We start from the raw sequence: 22377 nt of genomic DNA on the forward strand, positions 1-22377 counted from the left end.
CACAGGCTACCTTCAAAGGAAGCTTGACAATGGCAAGCACTTCTTCAGTGTTCTGAGCCTGTTTCAGTGATTTTTTAGTGAGTTCACCAACCTTGCCCTATACATGAAGGTATGGCTGGAGAGTGGCTGAGCTATATAGCCCTTCAGCATGGAGATACAAGCAAGATGAGAGTGAGTGGATAAGCTCTGTAAGCTCCTCCTAATTCTGAGTACAGCAGTGCAACTAACACTGAATAACTTCCCTGTGAGAATCTTCCCATTGGAAGCAGAGGCAATGAGTGTGAACGAGCTCCAGTCCTGTTTGCAGCAATGGGAGAGAGTAGGTGCTGTGGGCAGTGTTCTCTTCAGCAGAGGTCTTGAATCGAAAGATTCAGAGCTACTAGGAGATCTCACACCTTACCCGTAGATCCTCAAGGTAGGCATGCTTGGAAATTTCCCCTTCCTGGGTTTTGTCTGGATTTTAGGAGGAGTGGAGGAGCAGCCCTTCTTGTGGCCTTTCCTGTCACTTCTAAAATCCTTACCCCTTGCTATTCTTAAAAATCTCCTGGAAACATTGTCTTTCTTCTTGAAATATAGGGACTTAGTTTTGGAGGCTGTGAGTGACAAAGAAATGAGAGAGAGCAAGAAGGGAAGAGAAAGAAGGATTTTCAAGGGAGAATTTTCAGTTGTGGAACCACTTTCATTTCTGGCCTTTAGCTCTGTATGTCCCAGATTGGACTCCAGAGATAAGGCAGAGAAAATTTCACATAACGAATTGGTAACCATAGAACTCACTGATTGAAAACTACTGGGCATGTGATGAAGTACTTGTTTTGTCCATGCTAGTTCTGAAATCATAAAGTAGGTCTGTAATTCAGAATGTAATGAGAGGAACTCAGGCACATATGGTACTTCATTAGACTGGAATATATTTGAGTAATTTGCAGCAGAACTCAGGACAAAATACAGCCAGGCTAGTGATAGACATTGACAATTTGTAATAAGCATGAATAACAGGAGAAGTATATACATGTACAATTAGCACATTCATTTGTTTTAGGGTTTTGCAGTCATTTGAAATGAGGATTAGATGACAGTGGAAAGTAAAATATGGAAACCACTTATGTTCATCCTATTATTTTTCTAGATTGATTTTTAAAAAATGGATAAAACGTTTGTATGACTCCAAATCAAAGCTTTATAATAAATTTTATTCAGGGAAGTCTGACTTTCATCCCTATCCCTTCCCTGCCACTCTCCCTCCCTACCTTCTGAAGGTAACCGTTTTTGTCTTAACATCCTAATGTTTCTTTTTGCATGTATAAACGGATATCTATGTGTATAATATATAGCCTTATATATCCATCTATATATATATATCACATCTCTAGAGTCACATTTTTTATCTCATTTAGTATAGCTTGCATATATATATATATATATATATATACACACACACACAGAGAGAGAGAGAGAGAGAGAGAGAGAGAGCGAGAGAGAGAGAGAGAGAGAAACATATATACCCTTCTGCAGAAATGTATATACCATTCTTTGCTTTTTTGGTGTAAACAACATATCCCAGAGACTAGTCGTTATCAGGGTGTTTTTCTCATTACTTTCTTAAGATTGCATATTATCCCATTTTGTGATTAATGCAGTTTATTCAGTTAGTTCCCTATTGATGGTCATTTGAGTTGTTTCCAGTTTTCTGCTGTTAAAAATAACAATGCAGTGAATAATCCACACAAGTTATTTTGTATTTTTGCTAGTGTATTTTTGGGCTATATTCATGGAAGTGGAATTGCTGGATCATTCTTGCTATTTTTAATATTCTTGATATATTCAAAATGCTTATGAATGTGATTTCCTATTTGTTGTGTTTATTCTGTAGTTGTGGAATATGGACTCATGTTTAAAAGTAGCTGATTGTAGAGGACATTTAAGTTGGGTCCATTGTGTGATGTTTTCTCCTGATGGATCATCATTTTTGACGTCTTCTGATGACCAGACAATCAGGGTGAGATATATTGAGATTTTCATTTTAGACATTTAATGATGGTAAGCTAAATCTCCTAGTTAAGAAATTGATGGGAAGTATTGAGGGAAGTAAAACAGGAAACTGCTGGTTTCATATTTATCCTTGAAAAGAGCTATTATGTGGACTATAGCAGTCTCATTCAGTACATGTTAATTGAGTGTTACCATGGTCCAGGTGCTGGAGAAGTCCAATGATTAAACTGTATTTTGGTTAATTTAAATATATTATATTTGAGTCCTCAGAGTAACTTTTGACTCTTTCCATTACCGTGAATTCCCACATCCAATTACTTGCCAATTCTAATGGATTCTATTGATACCTTTCCATTTTCTATCATTTCTTTCTACTTCTCCACTTCAAGTTTAGGTGCTCATTAGCTGTTGCCTTTCTTGTATTAGCCTCTGCTACAAGTCTTTTCTTTCTTGGTTTTTTACATGCTGCTTGCAAGGTATATTCCTCATGTACAATACAGTCATGTAATTTTTTTTTTTTTTTGCCAAGTGGCTTGCAGGAGCTTAGTTCCCTAACCAGGGATCGAACCCGTGCCCCCTGCAGTGGAAGCATAGAGTCTTAACCCCTGGACTGCCAGGGAAGCCCCCAGTCATGTCATTTTTGCTCAAAACAGATAGTAGCTCCCTTGTCTACCGAAGTATTGGGTTGGCCAAAAAGTGCCTTTGGTTTTTGAGTAAAAATAAGACACATTTTTCATTTTCATCAAGAACTTTGTTGAACAACTTATTCACCCTTTCGTTCCACTACCTTCTGCCATTTTTCCAGGCAACTTCATAATTGCATCTTCCCAAAACTTTTTATCTTTTTGAGCAGAGAACTATTCCAGGTGCCTTTTACAGTCTTCCAGGGAATTGAAATTTTTTCCATTAAGACAATTTTCTAAAGACCTAAGTAAATGGAAATCCGAAGGTGCAACATCTGGTGAATACGCAGATGAATCAGAACTTTCCAGCCAAGCTGTAACAGTGTTTGCCTGGTCATCAAAGAAACATGTGGTCTTGCATTATCCTGATGGAAGATTATGTGTTTTCTGTTGACTAAGTCTGGACGCTTTCCGTTGAGTGCTGCTTTGATTTGGTCTAATTGGGAGCAGTAATTCTTGGAATTAATCGTTTGGTTTTCCGGAAGGAGCTCATAATAGAGAACTCCCTTCCAGTCCCACCATATATGCAACATCACCTTCTTTGGATGAAGACCAGCCTTTGGTGTGGTTGTTGACGGTTCATTTCATTTGCCCCACGATCTCTTCCGTTTCACGTTATTGTACAGTATCCACTTTTCATTGCCTGTCACAATTTGCTTTATTAATTAATTAATTAACATCTTTATTGGAGTATAATTGCTTTACAATGTTGTGTTAGTTTCTGCTGTATAACAAAGTGAATCAGCTATACGTATACATATATCCCCATATCCCCTCCCTCTTGCGTCTCCCTCCCACCCTCCCTATTCCACCGCTCTAGGTGGTCACAAAGCACAGAGCTGATCTCCCTGTGCAATGCAGCTGCTTCTCACTAGCTATCTATTTTACATTTGGTAGTGTATATATGTCAATGCTACTCTCTCACTTCGTCCCAAACGGAATGTTTCAGTAGAGAATTGCATGTGGAAATACGATCAAGAAGGTTTTTTTCACTTATGTGGAACCCAAACATTAAAGCAGTGAACATATTCAAGCTGGTGCAGGTGATTTTCAACGCTTGATTTGGATATTTTGAGTATGTCGGCTATCTCCCGCATCGTATAACGTTGGTTGTTGTCAATTAATATCTCGATTTGATCGTTATCAACTTCAACTGGTGTACCCGACTGTGGAGCATCATGCAGCAAGAAATCTCCAACACGAAACTTTGCAAACCATTTTTGACATGTTTGATCTGTCACAGCACCTCCTCCATACACTGCACAAATCTTTTCTTTTGTGTTTCAGTTGCGTTCTTTTTTTTTAAAATAAATTAATTTAATTTATTTATTTTTGGCTGTGTTGGGTCTTCCTTGCTGTGCACGGGCTTTCTCTAATTGCGGTGAGCAGGAGCTACTCTTCGTTGTGGTGCATGGGCTTCTCATTGTGGTGGCTTCTCTTGTTGCGGAGCGTGGGCTCTAGGCACATGGACTTCAGTAGTTGCAGCACACGGGCTCAGTAGTTGTGGCTCACAGGCTCTAGAGCACAGGTTCAGTAGTTGTGGTGCATGGGCTTAGTTGCTCCGCGGAATGTGGGATCTTTCTGGACAAGGGCTCGAACCTGTGTCCCCTGCATTGGCAGGTAGATTCTCAACCACTGCACCACCAGGGAAGCCCTTGGTTGCGTTTTTACCTTTTTTGAAATGATAAAGCATAATATGCCCAAAATGTTGCTTTTTTCTTCCATCTTCAATATTAAAATAGCTACACAAAAATTCACCAATTTTGATAAGTCTTTTTTTTTTAAATGCATGCTGATATGGCAGTTGTCACATATAGTCTAATAAAATTGTTTCGAATGAAGTTAAAGACACCTAAGTGCTACTAGAGCCATCTTACGGAAAAAACTGAACCTTTTGGCCAACCCAACAAATACGTACTCCGAAGTCTGCCATTAAACTTCTCTACAGTACAGCCTATTCTCTACCAGTCTGTCTTCTGTTTTATTCCTACAAGTAACCTACACTGAATTGCTCACATTTCCCCAAACACCCTGTACTTCCCTGCTTCTGTACTTTTGCTTATGTATTTTTTTAAAGGTATTTTAAAAATATTTTATTTATTTATTTTTGGCTGCGTTGGGTCTTTGTTGTTGTGCAGGGGCTTTCTCTAGTTGTGGTGAGCAGGGGCTGCTCTTCGTTGCAGTGCACGGGCTTCTCATTGCGGTGGCTTCTTTTTTGCAGAGCACAGGCTCCAGGTGCTCGGGCTTCAGGAGCTGTGGCTTGCGGGCTCCAGAGCGCAGGCTCAGCGCTCCGCGGCATGTGGGATCCTCGCGGACCAGGGCTCGAACCCGTGTCCCCTGCATTGGCAGGCGGATTCCCAACCACTGCGCCACCAGGGGAGCCCTGTGTGTTTTCTTACATTTGGAATAACCTACTTCTCTGTATCTTTCCTTGTCGAAAACCTAACAGCCCTACAAGTCCCCTCAAGCTTTCAGTGAAGCCTTTCCTAGTATTCCATTTGGGGAAATGTCTTTCTCCTTTAATGCTATGTGACTGTGTGTCATTTTCTTATGGTACTTATCAAATTGTGCCTTAAATTTAAGCACAGAGTTTTCTTTTTAACATCTTTATTGGAGTATAGTTGCTTTACAGTGGTGTGTTAGTTTCTGCTGTATAACAAAGTGAATCAGCTATATGTATACTTATATCCCCATATCCCCTCCCTCTTGTGTCTCTCTCCCACCCTCCCTATCCCACCCCTCTAGGTGGTCACAAAGCACCCAGCTGATCTCCCAGCACAGAGTTATTTTAAAACTCTTTACCACTAATGCTTCACTGCCCCTCAGACTTGTTCACACATCTTAAATTATAAGCTCTTTGAGGCCGGAGACCCTGGTTTGTCCCTGTAGCATCTAATACAGTGTTTTGTACAAATTTGTGTTTAGCTAAAATTTGTTTAGTATTTACTGTATGCCAGACATTGGGCAAAGTACTGTGCCTGTGTTAATTTGCTAATTCTCATAGCAATCCTTTTTTGCAGCTGAGGAAACAGTCACAGAAAGGTTAAGTCAGTGCTGTTTAAAGTGCCAGTCTCAATAAGGTTGAGCCAGAATGTAAATCAATGCACTGCTTCCTTCATCAAGAAAGTCTTGTTTAAAAAAATCAACTGTATCATAAGCATACTGTTAACAGTGTGTTTAGTGATATAGCTGATTTGCTCCTTATCTTGGTATCAAGCAGTGAGAAACAGCAGGAGGTCCTTATCTTTGAGCAGCACCAGGTTAAGTAATTTGCCCAAAGTCACAACTTTCAGTAGAACTAGAATTCCTACTAAGGTATTTTGATTCTAGCATTCATTACTCTTAATAATAACTGCTTCTTCCTATACTATGTAATTAATAAATTTTTATTGTTGAATTATAATCTAATTGAAAATTTTCTAGCATTATAGGCATTTGGAGAGTGAGGTATGATTGTATATTGTTTTTAAGACTAAGACTTGTCTTTGCATTATTTCAGAGAATGCAGTTATCTTACTTTAGTATTTTAATTTCTTAATCAGCTCTGGGAGACAAAGAAAGTATGTAAGAACTCTGCTGTAGCGTTAAAGCAAGAAATAGATGTTGTGTTTCAAGAAAATGAAGTGATGGTTCTTGCAGTTGATGACATAAAACGTCTGCAAGTGAGTATTTTTTAGAAAATAGTTGGAAAAAGTGTTTTGATTGAACTCTCAATTCAAAATTTTTCTTGTTTGTTTTTGGACTTGATCATGCGTAATTGTATAGTATATAACAGATGATCAGTAGGTATCAGTTTTATAGATATGTGGGTCTTGAGCTGAGGCTCACATATGCTAGTATTTAGAATTAAACAAGGTGATACCTTGCTTTACTTCATTCCTCTCCTGTTAGTAGCTGGAAGACAGGGGGCAAGAACATGTGAGAGAATGAGATGAGATAATGGAATGGAACTAGAGTGAAGAGAGAAATGGAATAGAGAAGAGGAGAGGGAAATAGAGGGAGCACGCACATGAAAGGTGTGAAATGTAGCAAGAGCTTGAGACAGACTGACAGGGTAGGATGGAGTTTAACAAGTTCTAAAGCTGCAAAGCTCAACTTGATGTAGTAGAGGGAATAGTGACTGTTCACTGAGGAGACCAAGGTACAAGTTCAAGCTTTATCGTCAGCCAGTTCTGTGATGTTGAGTAAATAGCATCACTTCTCTGAACCTCACTTTCTTCACCTGTAAGGTCCTTTTCATTTTCAAAAATCTGTAAGCTGCTTTATAGTGTCAAGGTGGAATCCAAACTCAGGAAGCAGAGATCTGGGAATAAATTGTCTATGGTGTGTGGTAATTTCTTCTCATCTGCTGTGTGGGTCAGAGTCAAGCTGTGAGACTCCTCTAAATATGGCTTGTTCTGTATTTTACAAGTTTTACTATTGTCCTGAATGTGTCGATGAGGAGCTCCTAATGCCCTGTATTTCTGGGATGAATTGGGATGTGGAATTGAATGTGATTTCCTCATTACTGATTTTTAGCAGACTGATTCTTCCACTTGGGGTTTTTTCCACTACAGTTTTCTTGTCAAGTTCAATGCTTATATTACCTTTATTAAATTTGTGCAACCTTTCTTTAATAGTTGTCATAACTGAGACTTCAAGAAGTCATCTGACTATAAAAATATTTTATTCTATGTCATTGATTGTGGGAGAGTTTAGAGGACAATTAAACTGACAAGTAATAGTTCCATTTAAGTGAACATACATTTTTTAGTCACTACTTAAAAAAGTATGGAAATTGATTTTTGAGGGAAAGAAGATAATCACCTTTTAGTAATTCAGTCTTCATTTTGAATGTCTAATAGATCAGAACACGCCGGGTAAAATATTGTAAAGGAAAAGCTATCTTGATTGATTGACCCTATAATCTTTGTACCTGAAATGAAGGTGACTGCTTATTTCGTATTGAAAAATAATTCAAGACTTTTAGGTTGTAATTGTAATTAGAGGGATAGATCTGACAGTTAGTTTATTTAAGATTGAGAAATATTTTCCCAGGTCACATGTTTTAGTTGAGTGATAAGGTATTTTTATTAGTGGGATTTTAAAGAATAATCATTAGTTTGGGTACAGGTTATGAAACTTGGTACTCTTAGTCTATGCATTACAACCCAAATTGTGCTAATGGGTTGTTCTCCAACGCCTCCTCCTCCCAGAAGAAAAAGCGGAAAAAAATCTTAATTTATACTGTTTGGTGAGTAATTTGGAGGATATAAAACCCATTTTAATTTTAATTTGTCTTTTTATGTAATGTCTGTCTCAGTCCTGTTTCACCAAACCCCTTGAAAAATATCAGGGAAGTGTATTTTAATAAACGATAGCCCTATTAAAATGGGCTTTGTGAAGAAATGGGAAACAGTGTGGAGCTAGCTGTGGGATTGCAAATCAGACAGATGTGTCTCAGGTGGTGGGCACAGTAGCTGCTTTTTAAACCTTTTAAAGCTTGTTTTATTTTACGAAAATGTATATGAACCACAAAAGTGAAATGAAACGAAAGTGTGAAGTGCTAAATGCAGCTGCTGAGAATAGAATAGGGTTTTGTTGTTCCCCCTGGGAGCTCTCATTGGTTATATTCATTTTAATTTTTTCAGTTGAAGTCTCTGTTCTAAAGAACAAAAACTGCTCTTACAGTCTAATACTTGATTGTGACTTATTTTTCATTAGCTCATTAATGGAAACACAGGTCAGATTGATTATCTGACTGAAGCTCAAGTGAGTTGCTGTTGCTTAAGTCCACAGCTTCAGTACCTTGCATTTGGAGGCGAAGATGGAGCCATTCAGGTATTCAGTTCTTTTCTGCAGAGGCATTCTGTGCAGTATAGTTTTTATTTAAAATTAATGATACACCTGGAATTGTAGACTTATATACTAAATAAATCTTTCTATGATAATTAGTCATTCCTCTGTTAGATTAAAAATAATCTTACAATCCTATTAGTTGTATATTTTTCATATTGCTTTTACTATTCTTTCTCATACTTTTTGTCTTTTTGTGTTCCTTATTCTCTGCCCAGTTGTCTTGCTGTTCTCCAAATATATCAAACACTCTCAGAGATTTAGCTAACTATGCAAAGAGCATTTTTTCTCTTCTTAGAAACTTGGCCGTTTAGGGGTGTAAGTTGTTTCCATGTTGGTTCTGATCAGGTTCATCGGGAATATCAGTGCAGGTGCCTTATGTTTACCTATTTCACCAGTCCTCGCTGTTCTACTTTTGGTATTAGAAGTACACCAGTTTACCACCTGAAATCCTTAATTTATCAAATAAGATCAAATAAATAAAAATAAAAGCTTGTAAGGAAAAAAAGAGAGTATAATAAAAATCATTTTGGAAAAAAGTGATTTCATCACAAGTGAAATTCATCACAAAAGCAAGTTTTCTCTAGCTACATAATAGTTTTTAAAAGAATATTGACTCCTTTTCTCACCTCAGCTTTTTGGAATTGTTTCTTAATTTATTAATTATGCCACTGGCCACATTTATTTTACTTTGGATTCATTGTCGTAAGGAATTACACAAATATTCTCCAGTCCATATTGCCCTACAAAGAGGAGTTTTTTTTACCTTTCAGCTTTATTGAGATATAATTGACATACAGCACTGTGTAAGTTTAAGGTATACAGCATAATTATTTGACTTACATCATAAAATGTTTATTATAGTAAGTTTAGTGAACATCCACCATCTCACATAGACACAAAATCAAAGAAACAGAAAAATATTTTTCCTTTTGATGAGAACACTTAGGATTTACTCTCTTAGTAACTTTCTTGTAGAGTATACAGCAGTGTTAATTATATTTATCGTGTTGTACATTACATCCCTAGTGCTTACTTAGTACATATTTACTTTTTTTGGTGTGAGTTTATTTGAAAGCCTTTTTGACATAGTTGTTATTTTTTGACTTCTTTTCTACTTTCTTATTCTCTGTATTTGGCATATTAATCTTTAGCCCTTTCAAGTCTCCTCAGTGTACTGCCTCCCAGCCTGCTCGTGTATGCTCTTTTCCTTTACCTGTCTCCCTCATCATCCTTTATCTTGCATTGTCTCTGTGTTGTTTTATAAAGAGCTTGCTTTGTCTCTCATCCAGGATTTTTTTCTTTCTTCCTTCTCATCCATCTTGAATGTCATTTTCTTTTTGGAGGCTGAGCTCAGACTGCTACTTGTTTGATGAATTGGGTAGTTGAATACTCAAGAAGGACCACTGGTTCCTACTGCCATCTGGTCATTCCAGTGAATGTTTTATTTTAGGGTGTTTATGGGTGTGCATGTGTGTGTGTGCATAGATGTGCATGTCTGTATTTGTGCCGTTCATTTGTGTATCTTTAGTTAAACTGAAAGCACTGAGATGGAAATTCTATACCCTTCTGTAGTCTAGTTTCGATTTAATATTTTGGGGTTGTAATGCCTGGGTGTTGCTGAATTTCTTCGTATTAATTTTCTCTGGTTTTTTACTTTGAAGATTTTAGAACTCCTAAACAACAGAATCTTCCAATCCAGGATTGGGCACAAGAACACTGTACGGCACATCCAGTTCACAGCTGATGCAAAGACTCTTATCTCAAGCTCTGATGACTCTGCAATTCAGGTGAGAGGGAGGTTGAATTTCTGACATACATAATGCTGACTCTAATGAAGGGACACTTTGATTATGCCTCAAATCTGATATGTATTTTAAACTTTCAGATCACATTATTTTGGACTTCCCTTTAGATTATGCACATGGGCATAAATGAAACCCATATTTTTCTGTGAGTGAGGCAGGCAGTTTGACTCAGAACCCTCTAGTGGGAGATTCTTTATTTTGAAAATGAAGCATTCATTTGAATTCTCCCACCTGCCTTCGTATTTGAATCAATAAATATACTTTTTGCCACATTTATGTAATTTCTATTTTACTTTACAGTAGTAAAATCTAATTGAAATAATTTCATTCTTTCTTTAAGAGTAAGATATTTATTACAGGGATAAAATCCTGTGAAAAAAGAATAGTTTACCATAACGAAGGATTATGGATCTAGAGGCCTTAAGCCTACTGTATGTTCTTTTATTTTTTAATTTTTTAGCATCTTTATTGAGGTATAATTCTTTTATAGTGGTGTGTTAATTTCTGCTTTATAACAAAATGAATCAGCTATACATATACACACATCCCCATATCTCCTCTGTCTTGCGTCTCCCTCCCACTCTCTCTATCCCAGCCCTCTAGGTGGTCACAAAGCACCGAGCTGATCTCCCTGTGCTATGTGGCTGCTTCCCACTAGCTACCTATTTTACATTTGGTAGCATATATAAGTCCATGCCACTCTCTCACTTCGTTGCAGCTTACCCTTCCCCCTCCCTGTGTCCTCAAGTCCATCCTCTACATCTGCGTCTTTATTCTTGTCCTGCCCCTAGGTTCTTCAGAACCATTTTTTTTTTAGATTCCATATGTATATGTTAGTATATGGTATTTGTTTTTCTCTTTCTGACTTACTTCACTCTGTATGACAGACTCTAGGTCCATCCACGTCACTACGAATAACTCAATTTGGTTTCTTTTTATGGCTGAGTAATATTCCATTGTATATATGTGACATATCTTCTTTATCCATTCATCTGTCGATGGACACTTAGGTTGCTTCCATGTCCTGGCCATTGTAAATAGTGCTGCGATGAACATTGTGGTACATGAGTCTTTGAATTACGGATTTTTTCAGGGTATATGCCCAGTAATGGGATTGCCGGGTCGTATGGTAGTTCTATTTTTAGTTTTTTAAAGAACCTCCATACTGTTTTCCATAGAGGCTGTATCAGTTTACATTCCCACCAACAGTGCAAGAGGGTTCCCTTTTCTCCACACCCTCTCCAGCATTTATTATTTGTAGATTTTTTGATGATGGCCATTCTGAGCAGTGTGAGGTGATACCTCATTGTAGTTTTGATTTGCATTTCTCTAATGATTAATGATGTTGAGCATCCTTTCATGTGTTTGCTGGCAATCTGTGTATCTTCTTTGGAGAAATGTCTATTTAGGTCTTCTGCCCATTTTTGGATTGAGTGTTTGTTCTTTTGATATTGAGCTGCATGAGCTACTTGTAAATTTTGGAGATTAATTCTTTGTCACTTGCTTTGTTTGCAAATATTTTCTCCCATTCTGAGGGTTGTCTTTTCGTCTTGTTTATGGTTTCCTTTGCTGTGCAAAAGCTTTTAAGTTTCACTGGGTCCCATTTGTTTATTTTTGCTTTTATTTCCATTTCTCTAGGAGGTGGGTCAGAAAGGATCTTGCTGTGATTTATGTCATAGAATGTTCTGCCTATGTTTTCCTCTAAGAGTTTTATAGTGTCTGGCCTTACATTGAGATCTTTAATACATTTTGAGTTTATTTTTGTGTATGGTGTTAGAGAGTGTTCTAATTTCATTCTTTTACATGTATCTGTCCAGTTTTCCCAGCACCACTTACTGAGGAGGCTATCTTTTCTCCATTGTATATCCTTGCCTCCTTTATCAAAAATAAGGTGACCATATGTGCGTGGGTTTATCTCTGGGCTTTCTATCCTGTTCCGTTGATCTATATTTCTGTTTTTGTGCCAGTACCATACTGTCTTGATTACTGTAGCTTTGTAGTGTAGTCTGAAGTCCAGGAGCCTGATTCCTCCAGCTCCGTTTTTCTTTCTCAAGATTGCTTTGGCTATTTGGGGTCTTTTGTGTTTCCATACAAATTGTGAAACTTTTTGTTCTAGTTCTGTGAAAAATGCCATTGGTAGTTTGAGAGGGATAGCATTGAATCTGTAAATTGCTTTGGGTAGTATAGTCATTTTCACAATGTTGATTCTTCCAATCCAGGAACATGGTATATATCTCCATCTGTTTGTATCATCTTTAATTTCTTTCATCAGTGTCTTACAGTTTTCTGCATACAAGTCTTTTGTCTCCTTTGGTAGGTTTATTCCTAGGTATTTTATTCTTTTTGTTGCAGTGGTAAATGAGAGTGTTTCCTTAATTTCTCTTTCAGATTTTTCATCATTAGTGTATAGGAATGCCAGAGATTTCTCTGCATTAATTTTGTATCCTGCTACTTTACCAAATTCATTGATTAGCTCTAGTAGTTTTCTGGTAGCATCTTTAGGATTCTCTATGTATAGTATCATGTCATCTGCAAACAGTGATGGCTTTACTTCTTCTTTCTGATTTGGATTCCTTTTATTTATTTTTCTTCTCTGATTGCTGTGGCTAAAACTTCCAAAACTATGTTGAATAATACTGGTGAGAGTGGACAACCTTGTCTTGTTCCTGATCTTAGTGGAAATGGTTTCAGTTTTTCACCATTGAGAACAATGTTGGCTGTTGGGTTTGTCATATATGGCCTTTATTATGTTGAGATAGGTTCCCTCTATGCCTACTTTCTGGAGGGTTTTTATTATAAATGGGTGTTGAATTTTGTTAAAAGCTTTTTCTGCATCTATTGAGATGATCATATGGTTTTTCTCCTTCAGTTGTTAATATGGTATATCACATTGATTCATATGCATATATTGAAGAATCCTTGTATTCCTGGGATAAACCCCACTTGAGCATGGTATATGATCCTTTTAATGTGCTGTTGGATTCTGTGTGCTAGTATTTTGTTGAGGTTTTTGCATCTGTGTTCATCAGTGACATTGGCCTGTAGTTTTCTTTTTTTATGACATCTTTGTCTGGGTTTGGTATCAGGGTGATGGTAGCCTCATAGAATGAGTTTGGGAGTGTTTCTCCCTCTACTATATTTTGGAAGAGTTTGAGAAGGTTAGGTGTTAGCTCTTCTGTAAATTTTTGATAGAATTCGCCTGTGAAGCCATCTGGTGCTGGGCTTTTGTTTGTTGGAAGATTTTTAATCACAGTTTCAATTTCCGTGTTTGTGACTGGTCTGATTATATTTCCTATTTCTTCCTGTTTCAGTCTCAGAAGGTTGTGCTTTTCTAAGAATTTGTCCATTTCTTCCAGGTTGTCCATTCTATTGACATATAGTTCCTTGTAGTAATCTCTCATGATCCTTTGTATTTCTACAGTGTCCGTTGTTACTTCTCCGTTTTCATTTCTAATTCTGTTGATTTGAGTCTTCTCTCTTTTTTTCTTGATGAGTCTGGCTAGTGGTTTATCAATTTTGTGTATCTTCTCAAAGAACCAGCTTTGAGTTTTATTGATCTTTGCTATTGTTTCTTTCATTTCTTTTTCATTTATTTCTGATCTGATCTTTATGATTTCTTTTCTTCTGCTAACTTTGGGGTTTTTTGGTTCTTCTTTCTCGAATTGCTTTAGGTGTAAGGTTAGGTTGTTTAATTGAGATATTTCTTGTTTCTTGAGGTAGGATTGTATTGCTATAAACTTCCCTCTTAGAACTGCTTTTGCTGCATCCCATAGGTTTTGGGTCATCGTGTTTTCTTTGTCATTTGTTTCTAGGTATTTTTTGATTTCCTCTTTGAGTTCTTCAGTGATCTCTTGATTATTAAGTAGTGTATTGTTTAGCCTCCATGTGTTTGTATTTCTTACAGATTTTTTCCTGTAATCGATACCTAGTCTCATAGTGTTGTGGTTGGAGAAGATATTGATACAATTTCAATTTTCTTAAATTTACCAAGGCTTGATTTGTGACCCAAGATATGATCTGTCTCGGAGAATGTTCCATGAGCACTTGAGAAGAAAGTGTATTCTGTTGTTTTTGCATGGAATGTCCTATAAATAGCAGTTAAGTCCATCTTGTTTATTGTATCATTTAAAGCTTGTGTTTCCTTATTTATTTTCACTTTGAATGAACTGTCCATTGGTGAAATTGGGGTGTTAAAGTCCCCTACTATGACTGTGTTACTGTCGATTTCCCCTTTTATGACTGTTAGTATCTGCCTTATGTACTGAGGTGCTCCTATGTTGGGTGCATAAATATTTACAATTGTTATATCTTCTTCTTGGATTGATCCCTTGATCATTATGTAGTGTCGTTCTTTGTCTCTTCTAATAGTCTTTGTTTTAAAGTCTATTTTGTCTAATATGAGAATTGCTACTCCAGCTTTATTTTGATTTCCATTTGCATGGAATATCTTTTTCCCTCACTTTTAGTCTGTATGTGTCCCTAGGTCTGAAGTGGGTCTCTTGTAGACAGCATATATACGGGTCTTGTTTTTGTATCCATTCAGCCAGTCTATGTCTTTTGGTTGGAGCATTTAATCCATTTATATTTAAGGTAATTATCAATATGTATGTTCCTGTTACCATTTTCTTAATTGTTTTGGGTTTGTTATTGTAGGTTTTTTCCTTCTCTTGTGTTTCCTGCCTAGAGAAGTTCCTTTAGCTTTTGTTGTAAAGCTGGTTTGGTGGTGCTGAATTCTCTTAGCTTTTGCTTGTCTGTAAAGGTTTTAATTTCTCCGTTGAATCTGAATGAGATCCTTCCTGGGTAGAGTAATCTTGGTTGTAGGTTTTTCCCTTTCATCACTTTAAATATGTCCTGCCACTCCCTTCTGGCTTGCAGAGTTTCTGCTGAAAGATCAGCTGTTAACCTTATGGGGATTCCCTTGTATGTTATTTGTTGTTTTTCCCTTGCTGTTTTTAATATTTTTTCTTTGTATTTAATTTTTGATAGTTTGATTAATATGTGTCTTGGCATGTTTCTCCTTGGATTTATCCTGTATGGGACTGTCTGTGCTTCCTGGACTTGATTGAATATTTCCTTTCCCATATTAGGGAAGTTTTCAACTATAATCTCTTCAAATATTTTCTCAGTCCCTTTCTTTTTCTCTTCTTCTTCTGGGTCCCCTGTAATTCAAATATTGGTGCATTTAATGTTTTCCCAGAGGTCTCTGAGACTGTCCTCAATTCTTTTCATTCTTTATTCTGCTCTGTGGTAGTTATTTCCATTATTTTATCTTCCAGATCACTTTTCTGTTCTTCTGCCTCAGTTATTCTGCTATTGATTCCTTCTAGAGAAATTTTAATTTCATTTACTGTGTTGTTCATCATTGCTTGTTTGCTCTTTTGTTCTTCTATGTCCTTGTTAAACATTTCTTGTATTTTCTGCATTCCATTTCCAAGATTTTGGATCACCTTTACTATCATTACTCTGAATTCTTTTTCAGGTAGACTGCCTATTTCCTCTACATTTGTTTGGTCTGGTGGGTTTTTACCTTGCTCCTTCTTCTGCTGTGTGTTTCTCTGTGTTCTTATTTTGCTTAACTTACTGTGTTTGGGGTCTCCTTTTTGCCGGCTGCAGGTTCGTAGTTTTCGTTGTTTTTGGTGTCTGTCCCCAGTGTCTAAGGTTGGTTCATTGGGTTGTGTAGGCTTCCTGGTGGAGGAGACTGGTGCCTGTGTTCTGGTGGATGAGGCTGGATCTTGTCTTTCTGGTGGGCAGGACCGCGTCCAGTGGTGTGTTTTGGGGTGTCTGTGACCTTATTATGGTTTTAGACAGCCTCTCTGCTAATGGGTGGGGTTGTGTTCCTGTCTTGCTAGTTTTTTGTAGCTTGCTGGTCGTTGAGTGGATCTGGGTCTTAGCATTGAGATGGAGATCTCTGGGAGAGCTTTTGCCGTTTGATATTACGTGGAGCTGGGAGGTCTCTGGTGGACCAATGTCCTGAGCTCGGCTCTCCCACCTCAGAGGCACAGGCCTGACACCTGGCTGGAGCACCAAGACCCTGTTAGCCACGTGGCTTTTGACTGAACATTTTTATTCCTGTCTTAAGAAAATAATCAAGTATGGAGAAATATTTATGCACAGAGGTTTTCTTCAGTGTTATCTGGGTAGCGTCAGAGGGCAAGAGGAGTGGGGAGCCCTCAGGAAGAGAAGGAGGTGGCAGAGAAGGGGCTGCCCAGGGCTGCGTCTGCCGCAGCTCCAACCCCTCTGTGAGGAAGCACTTGTGTGTATGTACATTTAATATCAACATGTTAAGTGACATAGTATCCCCCAAAACCACAAGATACAAGTAAGTGGGGACAAACTGAGAGCTGCAAGACTTGCACAGTAACAGCATCTGTATGGGTAGAAGCAGAGGGAAGCATAATGAGTCTGACAAACCTAAAAACAGGAGAATCCCAAAAGAGCCAAGTACCATCCACTGAAAAGTATGCACATACTTTTAAAAGTGCACATACTTTTAAAAGTCATAGTATTACAAGGCTCATTATAAAAAATAGACTCCCCCATTTCTCTTTCTCTTAAAGCACCACTTTTAGCTTTTAGATGTTTCTTTTGCTGTTTACCTTCATGACCCTATACTGCATGCTTGTAGTGCTAATTCTTGATTTTTAGGTTTGAGGGTTTATCTACTGAATTCCTTATATTAAGATGAAAATTTAGCTCTTTTTCTCCTCCCACTTGTCCTACCTCCAACATATACACACACCCTTTTGTCGATCCCTGTCATCCCAACACAATCACAACAAAAGTTTGTTTAGGTCATTAGTGTCATTGTTATGACTAAGTAGACCAAGTGTACTATGAATGCCTTTTCTGCCTTAGTGCAATTTAGGAAAAGTCTACCTTTGGTAATAGTTGGAAATTATTTTACCCTAAATCCTTGAAGACATTGTTTTTTTCTTTTTCCAAGTTTCAAAGCTCATGTTGAGAAGTCTGAAGCCATTTTGATTCCTAATCTTTCTCTCTGGAAGATTTTAGGATCTTTTCTTTGTCCCCAGAATTTTGAAATTTCATGATGATGTGCCTTTGTGTGTTTGTTTCATCCATTGTTTTTGACTTGCACTATCCCTTCTCAGTTTGGAAACTTAAGTTTTTCAATTCATAGAAATTTACTTGAATTATTTCTTTGATTCACTCCCACCCCCCACACTCCCCATATGCTTCCTTTTTCTGGTAACATCCCTTATTCAGATATTGGATCTCCTGGACTGATCATCTAGTTTTTTTTTTCTATGTTTCATCTTTCTGTACCATACTCTATTTTCTGGGAGTTTTCCTCAGCTTTATCTTCCAACCCTTTCATTGAGTTTTTCGTTTCTACCATTATATTTTTAATGCTGGAGAGTCCTTTCTATTGTTTGTTTAATTTTTCTGTAGAGCATGTGTTCTTGTTTTGTAGATGAAATATCTTCTCTGAGGATAGATGGGTATATAAATAATGTATAAATTTTGTCATATATATTACATGTATTTTTTCCCTCAAAATCTCATTTTCCTGCATAGTTGCTCTTCCCTCCAATTTTTTTCTATTTGGATGTTTTGGCCTCTTATGTTAAAGGCCTTCCTCAGCTGTGTGGTGATCATTCATTACCCAGAGATGGATACTAAAAGGCTGACTGGGAGCTCTGTGTATTGACTGAGACCTCCTCTGAAAGGTGATCTGGATGGGGAAACTCTGTTGTCAGTGTCTTTAGGTCTTTGTCTTGGTCTTGTCAGATTCCTAGAGAGGAATCTCTGGTCTTCTCCTGGAGGTTATAAACCTGGCAGATAGGTTCTTAGAGCTAAGTGGGGGAAGAGAGCGGGAAGGGGGGTGTGGATTGTATAATGTCTCAGCGTTTAGTGTGTAAACCTTCACTGATCCCCCTGTTCTCAAAATTGCTATCCTACCCTCAGTTGTGCTGGTGTCCTTTAATCCAGAGATTCTTCTTTCTGGTTTGTTTTAGCAGTATTATTCAGCACTTTATTCTTTTTTTTTCTCATAATAACATTGTTTGGGATTCAATAGTGATTCTTTTCTTTTTACAGGAAATTAGTTTTCCTGAACTTTTTGAAGGGATTGGGAAGGACAACATTTCTTTCTTCACAGCTCTGCAGTTCCATGTTCTGTTGTTTTCATGAAGTGTTAAAAATAATGGCATTGTTCTGATGAGTTCCCTTTGTTCTATCCCCTTCCCTCATTTTTATGGAGACCTTCCCTTTCCTTTGCTGCCATCATCCTTGTTTTTCTTACTTTAGATTCTATTCCCAACAGTTTCTCCTCATTGTAGGATTGTCCTGGTTATTTTTGAGAATTCATAGGGTCTAGACTGCTTTAGCCCTTCCAGACTGTGCCACACAGTACAGTCAGTCTTGCACTCAGTTTCTGCTGCTGTTCCCTGTTGGTCCTTTGCACTTTTCAGTGGATGGTGCTTGGCTCTTTTGAGATTCTCCTGTTTTTAGGTTTGTCAGACTCATTATGCTTCCCTCTGCTTCTACCCATACAGATGCTGTTACTGTGCAAGTCTTGCAGCTCTCAGTTTGTCCCCACTTACTTGTATCTTGTGGTTTTGGGGGATACTGTGTCACTTAACATGTTGATATTAAGTCTTGTTGATATTAGTCTTGTTGATATTGTCTGTGCATTTTTGGATTTGCTATTTTAGTTGCTTTGCTACTCTTATGGAGGCTTCAAGGAGATGCCTGCATCACTGCCATCTTCCCACAACTCCTGATACATCTTTTTTTAGCCCACCCTCATTCCCACCTCTGGATGTACTTTGTGCCCTCAGTTTCTGAGCATTTTGGGAGTTCTGTAGTGTCAGTTTTGTTGCTTTTGTCTTTCTAATGCTTTTAAGATTCGGTTTTCTTGGTTACCATTCTCCTGCGATACAGCCTCCAATGTTTTGTTGTTACCTTCTTTCTCATTCTTGACTTTGTCATTTTAGTGGGGTTTTAGAAGTGAAGGAGAAGGAGATAAATGCATATGTTCAAACAGGAGTTAGTATGTATTCTCTTATTTTATACATATGTATATATTTCCTACAGTGGCAATGTTTAACTACACTGTTAAAAACTGTTTTGGAAAAAATCTTTTTATGTTATGTCTCTATGAGTCCTATATGATTGGAATGAAATTTGCCTTTAGTACAGAAACTTACTTACTATAGGCTCCCATGGTACTAGTGTATTAGCTCTGAAACTCAGTGTAATATTCACCTTTCTTCCTCTCTAGATGGCTTTGAAATGTGTAAAACTAAGCTACATCTGATGAAATTCTGCTGAGACATTGTATACAGTATAGTCTTTCTGTCAACAGCTAAATTCACAGGTTTTATGACCTCCTTGAAGATCAGATATTCTCAGCCAGAGGGAGAAATAATTTCTAGGAATATTTTTAGGATCCAAGTTAGATTATTTGTAGAAATGAGCTGTGTTTCATCCTCTTTTTCTGCTCTACTCAGAATACTTTTTACATTTAAAATGTTTTAATGCATGTACATTCATGCAACAAAAATCTTGGTAGGTATTTCCAAGAATTGACTGGTTGGGTTTTTGTTTTATAGTTTTTTAATGTTTTAATAAATAATTAATTGGAGGTTTTTTTTTTTTCCCTGCAGCTTTACTGAGGTATAATTGGCAAAATTGTATTATGTTTAAGACACATAATGTGATGATTTGATATATGTACACATTGTGAAATAATTACCACAATCAAGTTAATTAACAAATCTGAAAACCCCTTACATAGTTGCCATTTTGGAGGTTTATTTTAATCATCTTTGTATCCCCAGTGCCTGGAATGTAGTTGGGGTTTGGTAAATCTTTGTCAAGCTCAATTAAAGTTATTGCCAAAATTTGAAGAATCAGCTCTCTTGATTATAGCACCTAGAATTGTGAAAGTTGAGGTCTGTTTTGGTAGTTTTTCTTAAAAAATTTATTTATTTTTGGCTGTGTTGGGTCTTCGTTTCTGTGCGAGGGCTTTCTTTAGTTGTGCAAGCGGGGGCCACTCTTCATAACGGTGTGCGGCCCTCTCACTGTCGCGGCCTCTCTTGTTGTGGAACACAGGCTCCAGACGCGCAGGCTCAGTAGTTGTGACTCACGGGCTTAGTTGCTCCATGGCATGTGGGATCTTCCCAGACCAGGGCTTGAACCCGTGTCCCCTGCATTGGCAGGCAGATTCTCAACCACTGCGCCACCAGGGAAGCCCTGTTTTGGTAGTTTTTGATCTTTTACCTTGATGTAAATAAAGCCCAAGTAGTAGCTGTGTTTACCTGAGCCAATGAATGAGAATATATTGATTCTTACAAGTATAAAAAGATTCTTTAGCATTTTTTAAAATTTAAATTTATATAGCTGAAAAAATTCCAGTGTGCATACATTGCAAAAATTATAGCTAATTGTAGAGACATACCCAAACTTAACCTTTATACATGTGACTGATAATGCTGGTGGAAGTTTAGCTATTATATAAGGTGATTCAACTAGCACAGTATGTTTGAGGTCAACAAAAAAGGTATCCTTGTCATCATTGCCTTATCAGAAAGCATCTGCAACAAAAGCTGCTAAGGCTAGTCTTCATTTCCCCTCAGTGATTGTCAAATTCTTTGTTATATCTGCTCAGGAAGGCTCTCTGACTTCTTGATGTGTGGAGGGTAGCAGTAAGAACCTCAGTCAGGAGTGAACATTGAATCAGACACAGCTGGGAATGGCAGTGCCAGCCAACCTGGAAGAGCTGTTAGTAACAGCCACTGATCCTCTAGTCCAGTAAAGCCCAGACAGTAGGAGGAGGGAGCCAGAAGTTTCCTAGTGGTAGTGGTCCAGGGTATTCTATGTTTAGTCACACAGGATGCCATTTTTCCTGATACGATTTGGGGAGCCAGAAAGCTTCTGTTTCTTCCCCCTACCTCAGCATATCTTACTGCGCTCTTAAAGTGCTGAAATTCCCATTTCATCCTCTTTAGAACTACTCTCACTTCCAGCTCCTCTTCTAAGGTCCCTTGCTCTCATACAAGATACCCTGCTTCTGTGAATGAACACTCAGACAGAAAAGATGGAGATATCTGAGAGCCAGGGCTCGGTGGGGCTGGGAGGGTGACTGCTAAATGTGGAGGACAGAGGAGTAAAGAAAGGGGGTAAGAGAGGTGAATTTCTTTTACAATTTTGCCTAAGCCCAGTAAGAAAAGCCTTAAAGGCATTTCTACTGTTTAACCTTCACCAGTCAAAAAGGAGACCCAGAATATTACTAATGTGCATACCTGAGATGGTGGCTGCTTTTTCATTATCTTTTTATTCCTAATATTAAAAAATAGAAGAAAATTCTGTGGGAGACTCCCTGATTGCCCACAGCTCAGAAGTCTAGCTTCAGGCTCTCTGGGCTGTTTCTTTGAATATCTTTCTCAACTTTTTTCCCTACTGTTCCTTCTATGTATCCTGTTCTAGTCAGATTGAACTATGAACAGGTACCTGTAATCTTTCCACATTTTCCTGCTCCTGTGCTTTAACTCTAGCATTCATTCTCTTTGTTTGAAGTGCCCTTCTCAGTTTGTGAATCATAGTTCCAGCTCATTTCTCAAGCCTACTTTGAACGCATTTTCTCCAACATTGCAATCTCTTCTCTTTCTCTTGTATCTGAGGAGTTCTTCCTGGAGTGCCATGTGAAACATAATGTACTATATCACTTTTGTCATTTTGAGGATTGCATTAGGGCCTAGGTAAGATCTCTGAAGCTCAGAAATTCCACGACCTGGTTTGAAGCTGCTCTGGTCAACTGACCTTCCCAGGCAATAGGGCCAGTAGGATTCAGTAGCTTCATTGGAGCCAGAATCTGGACACTTGGCCTAACTTGTGAAGTTTAGAAATCTGTGAATATGTAATTGGGATAATTTTCTTTGGAAAATTTAATCAGATGGTGAGCTCATGAACATATTGTGACTTTTCTCTATCTTCTGGTATAATTAACTGCTCTCCAAGCAACTGAAGAAAACAGACTTTATTTAGGAGGAAAAATATTTTATTTTGCCCATAGTCAAGTTAATTAACCCCACCTTTTC

The 22377-nt window shown here is 37.8% G+C and overlaps 1 protein-coding gene across 3 annotated transcripts in view; it reads left to right on the plus strand.

Annotated features, from left to right (window-relative positions):
- The window catches only part of APAF1 (apoptotic peptidase activating factor 1), a 91356-nt gene that overhangs the window by 58540 nt on the left and 10439 nt on the right, over positions 1–22377 (plus strand). For all 3 annotated transcript variants that reach the window (XM_060025431.1, XM_060025432.1, XM_060025430.1), the window contains exons 19-22: positions 1871–1996; positions 6215–6334; positions 8376–8492; positions 10172–10297. In XM_060025431.1, the coding sequence (XP_059881414.1) occupies positions 1871–1996; positions 6215–6334; positions 8376–8492; positions 10172–10297 (489 nt within the window). The remainder of the gene's footprint in view (positions 1–1870; positions 1997–6214; positions 6335–8375; positions 8493–10171; positions 10298–22377) is intronic.

The sequence above is a fragment of the Delphinus delphis genome, chromosome 11 (assembly GCF_949987515.2).
Source record: "Delphinus delphis chromosome 11, mDelDel1.2, whole genome shotgun sequence".
Taxonomy (NCBI): domain Eukaryota; kingdom Metazoa; phylum Chordata; class Mammalia; order Artiodactyla; family Delphinidae; genus Delphinus; species Delphinus delphis.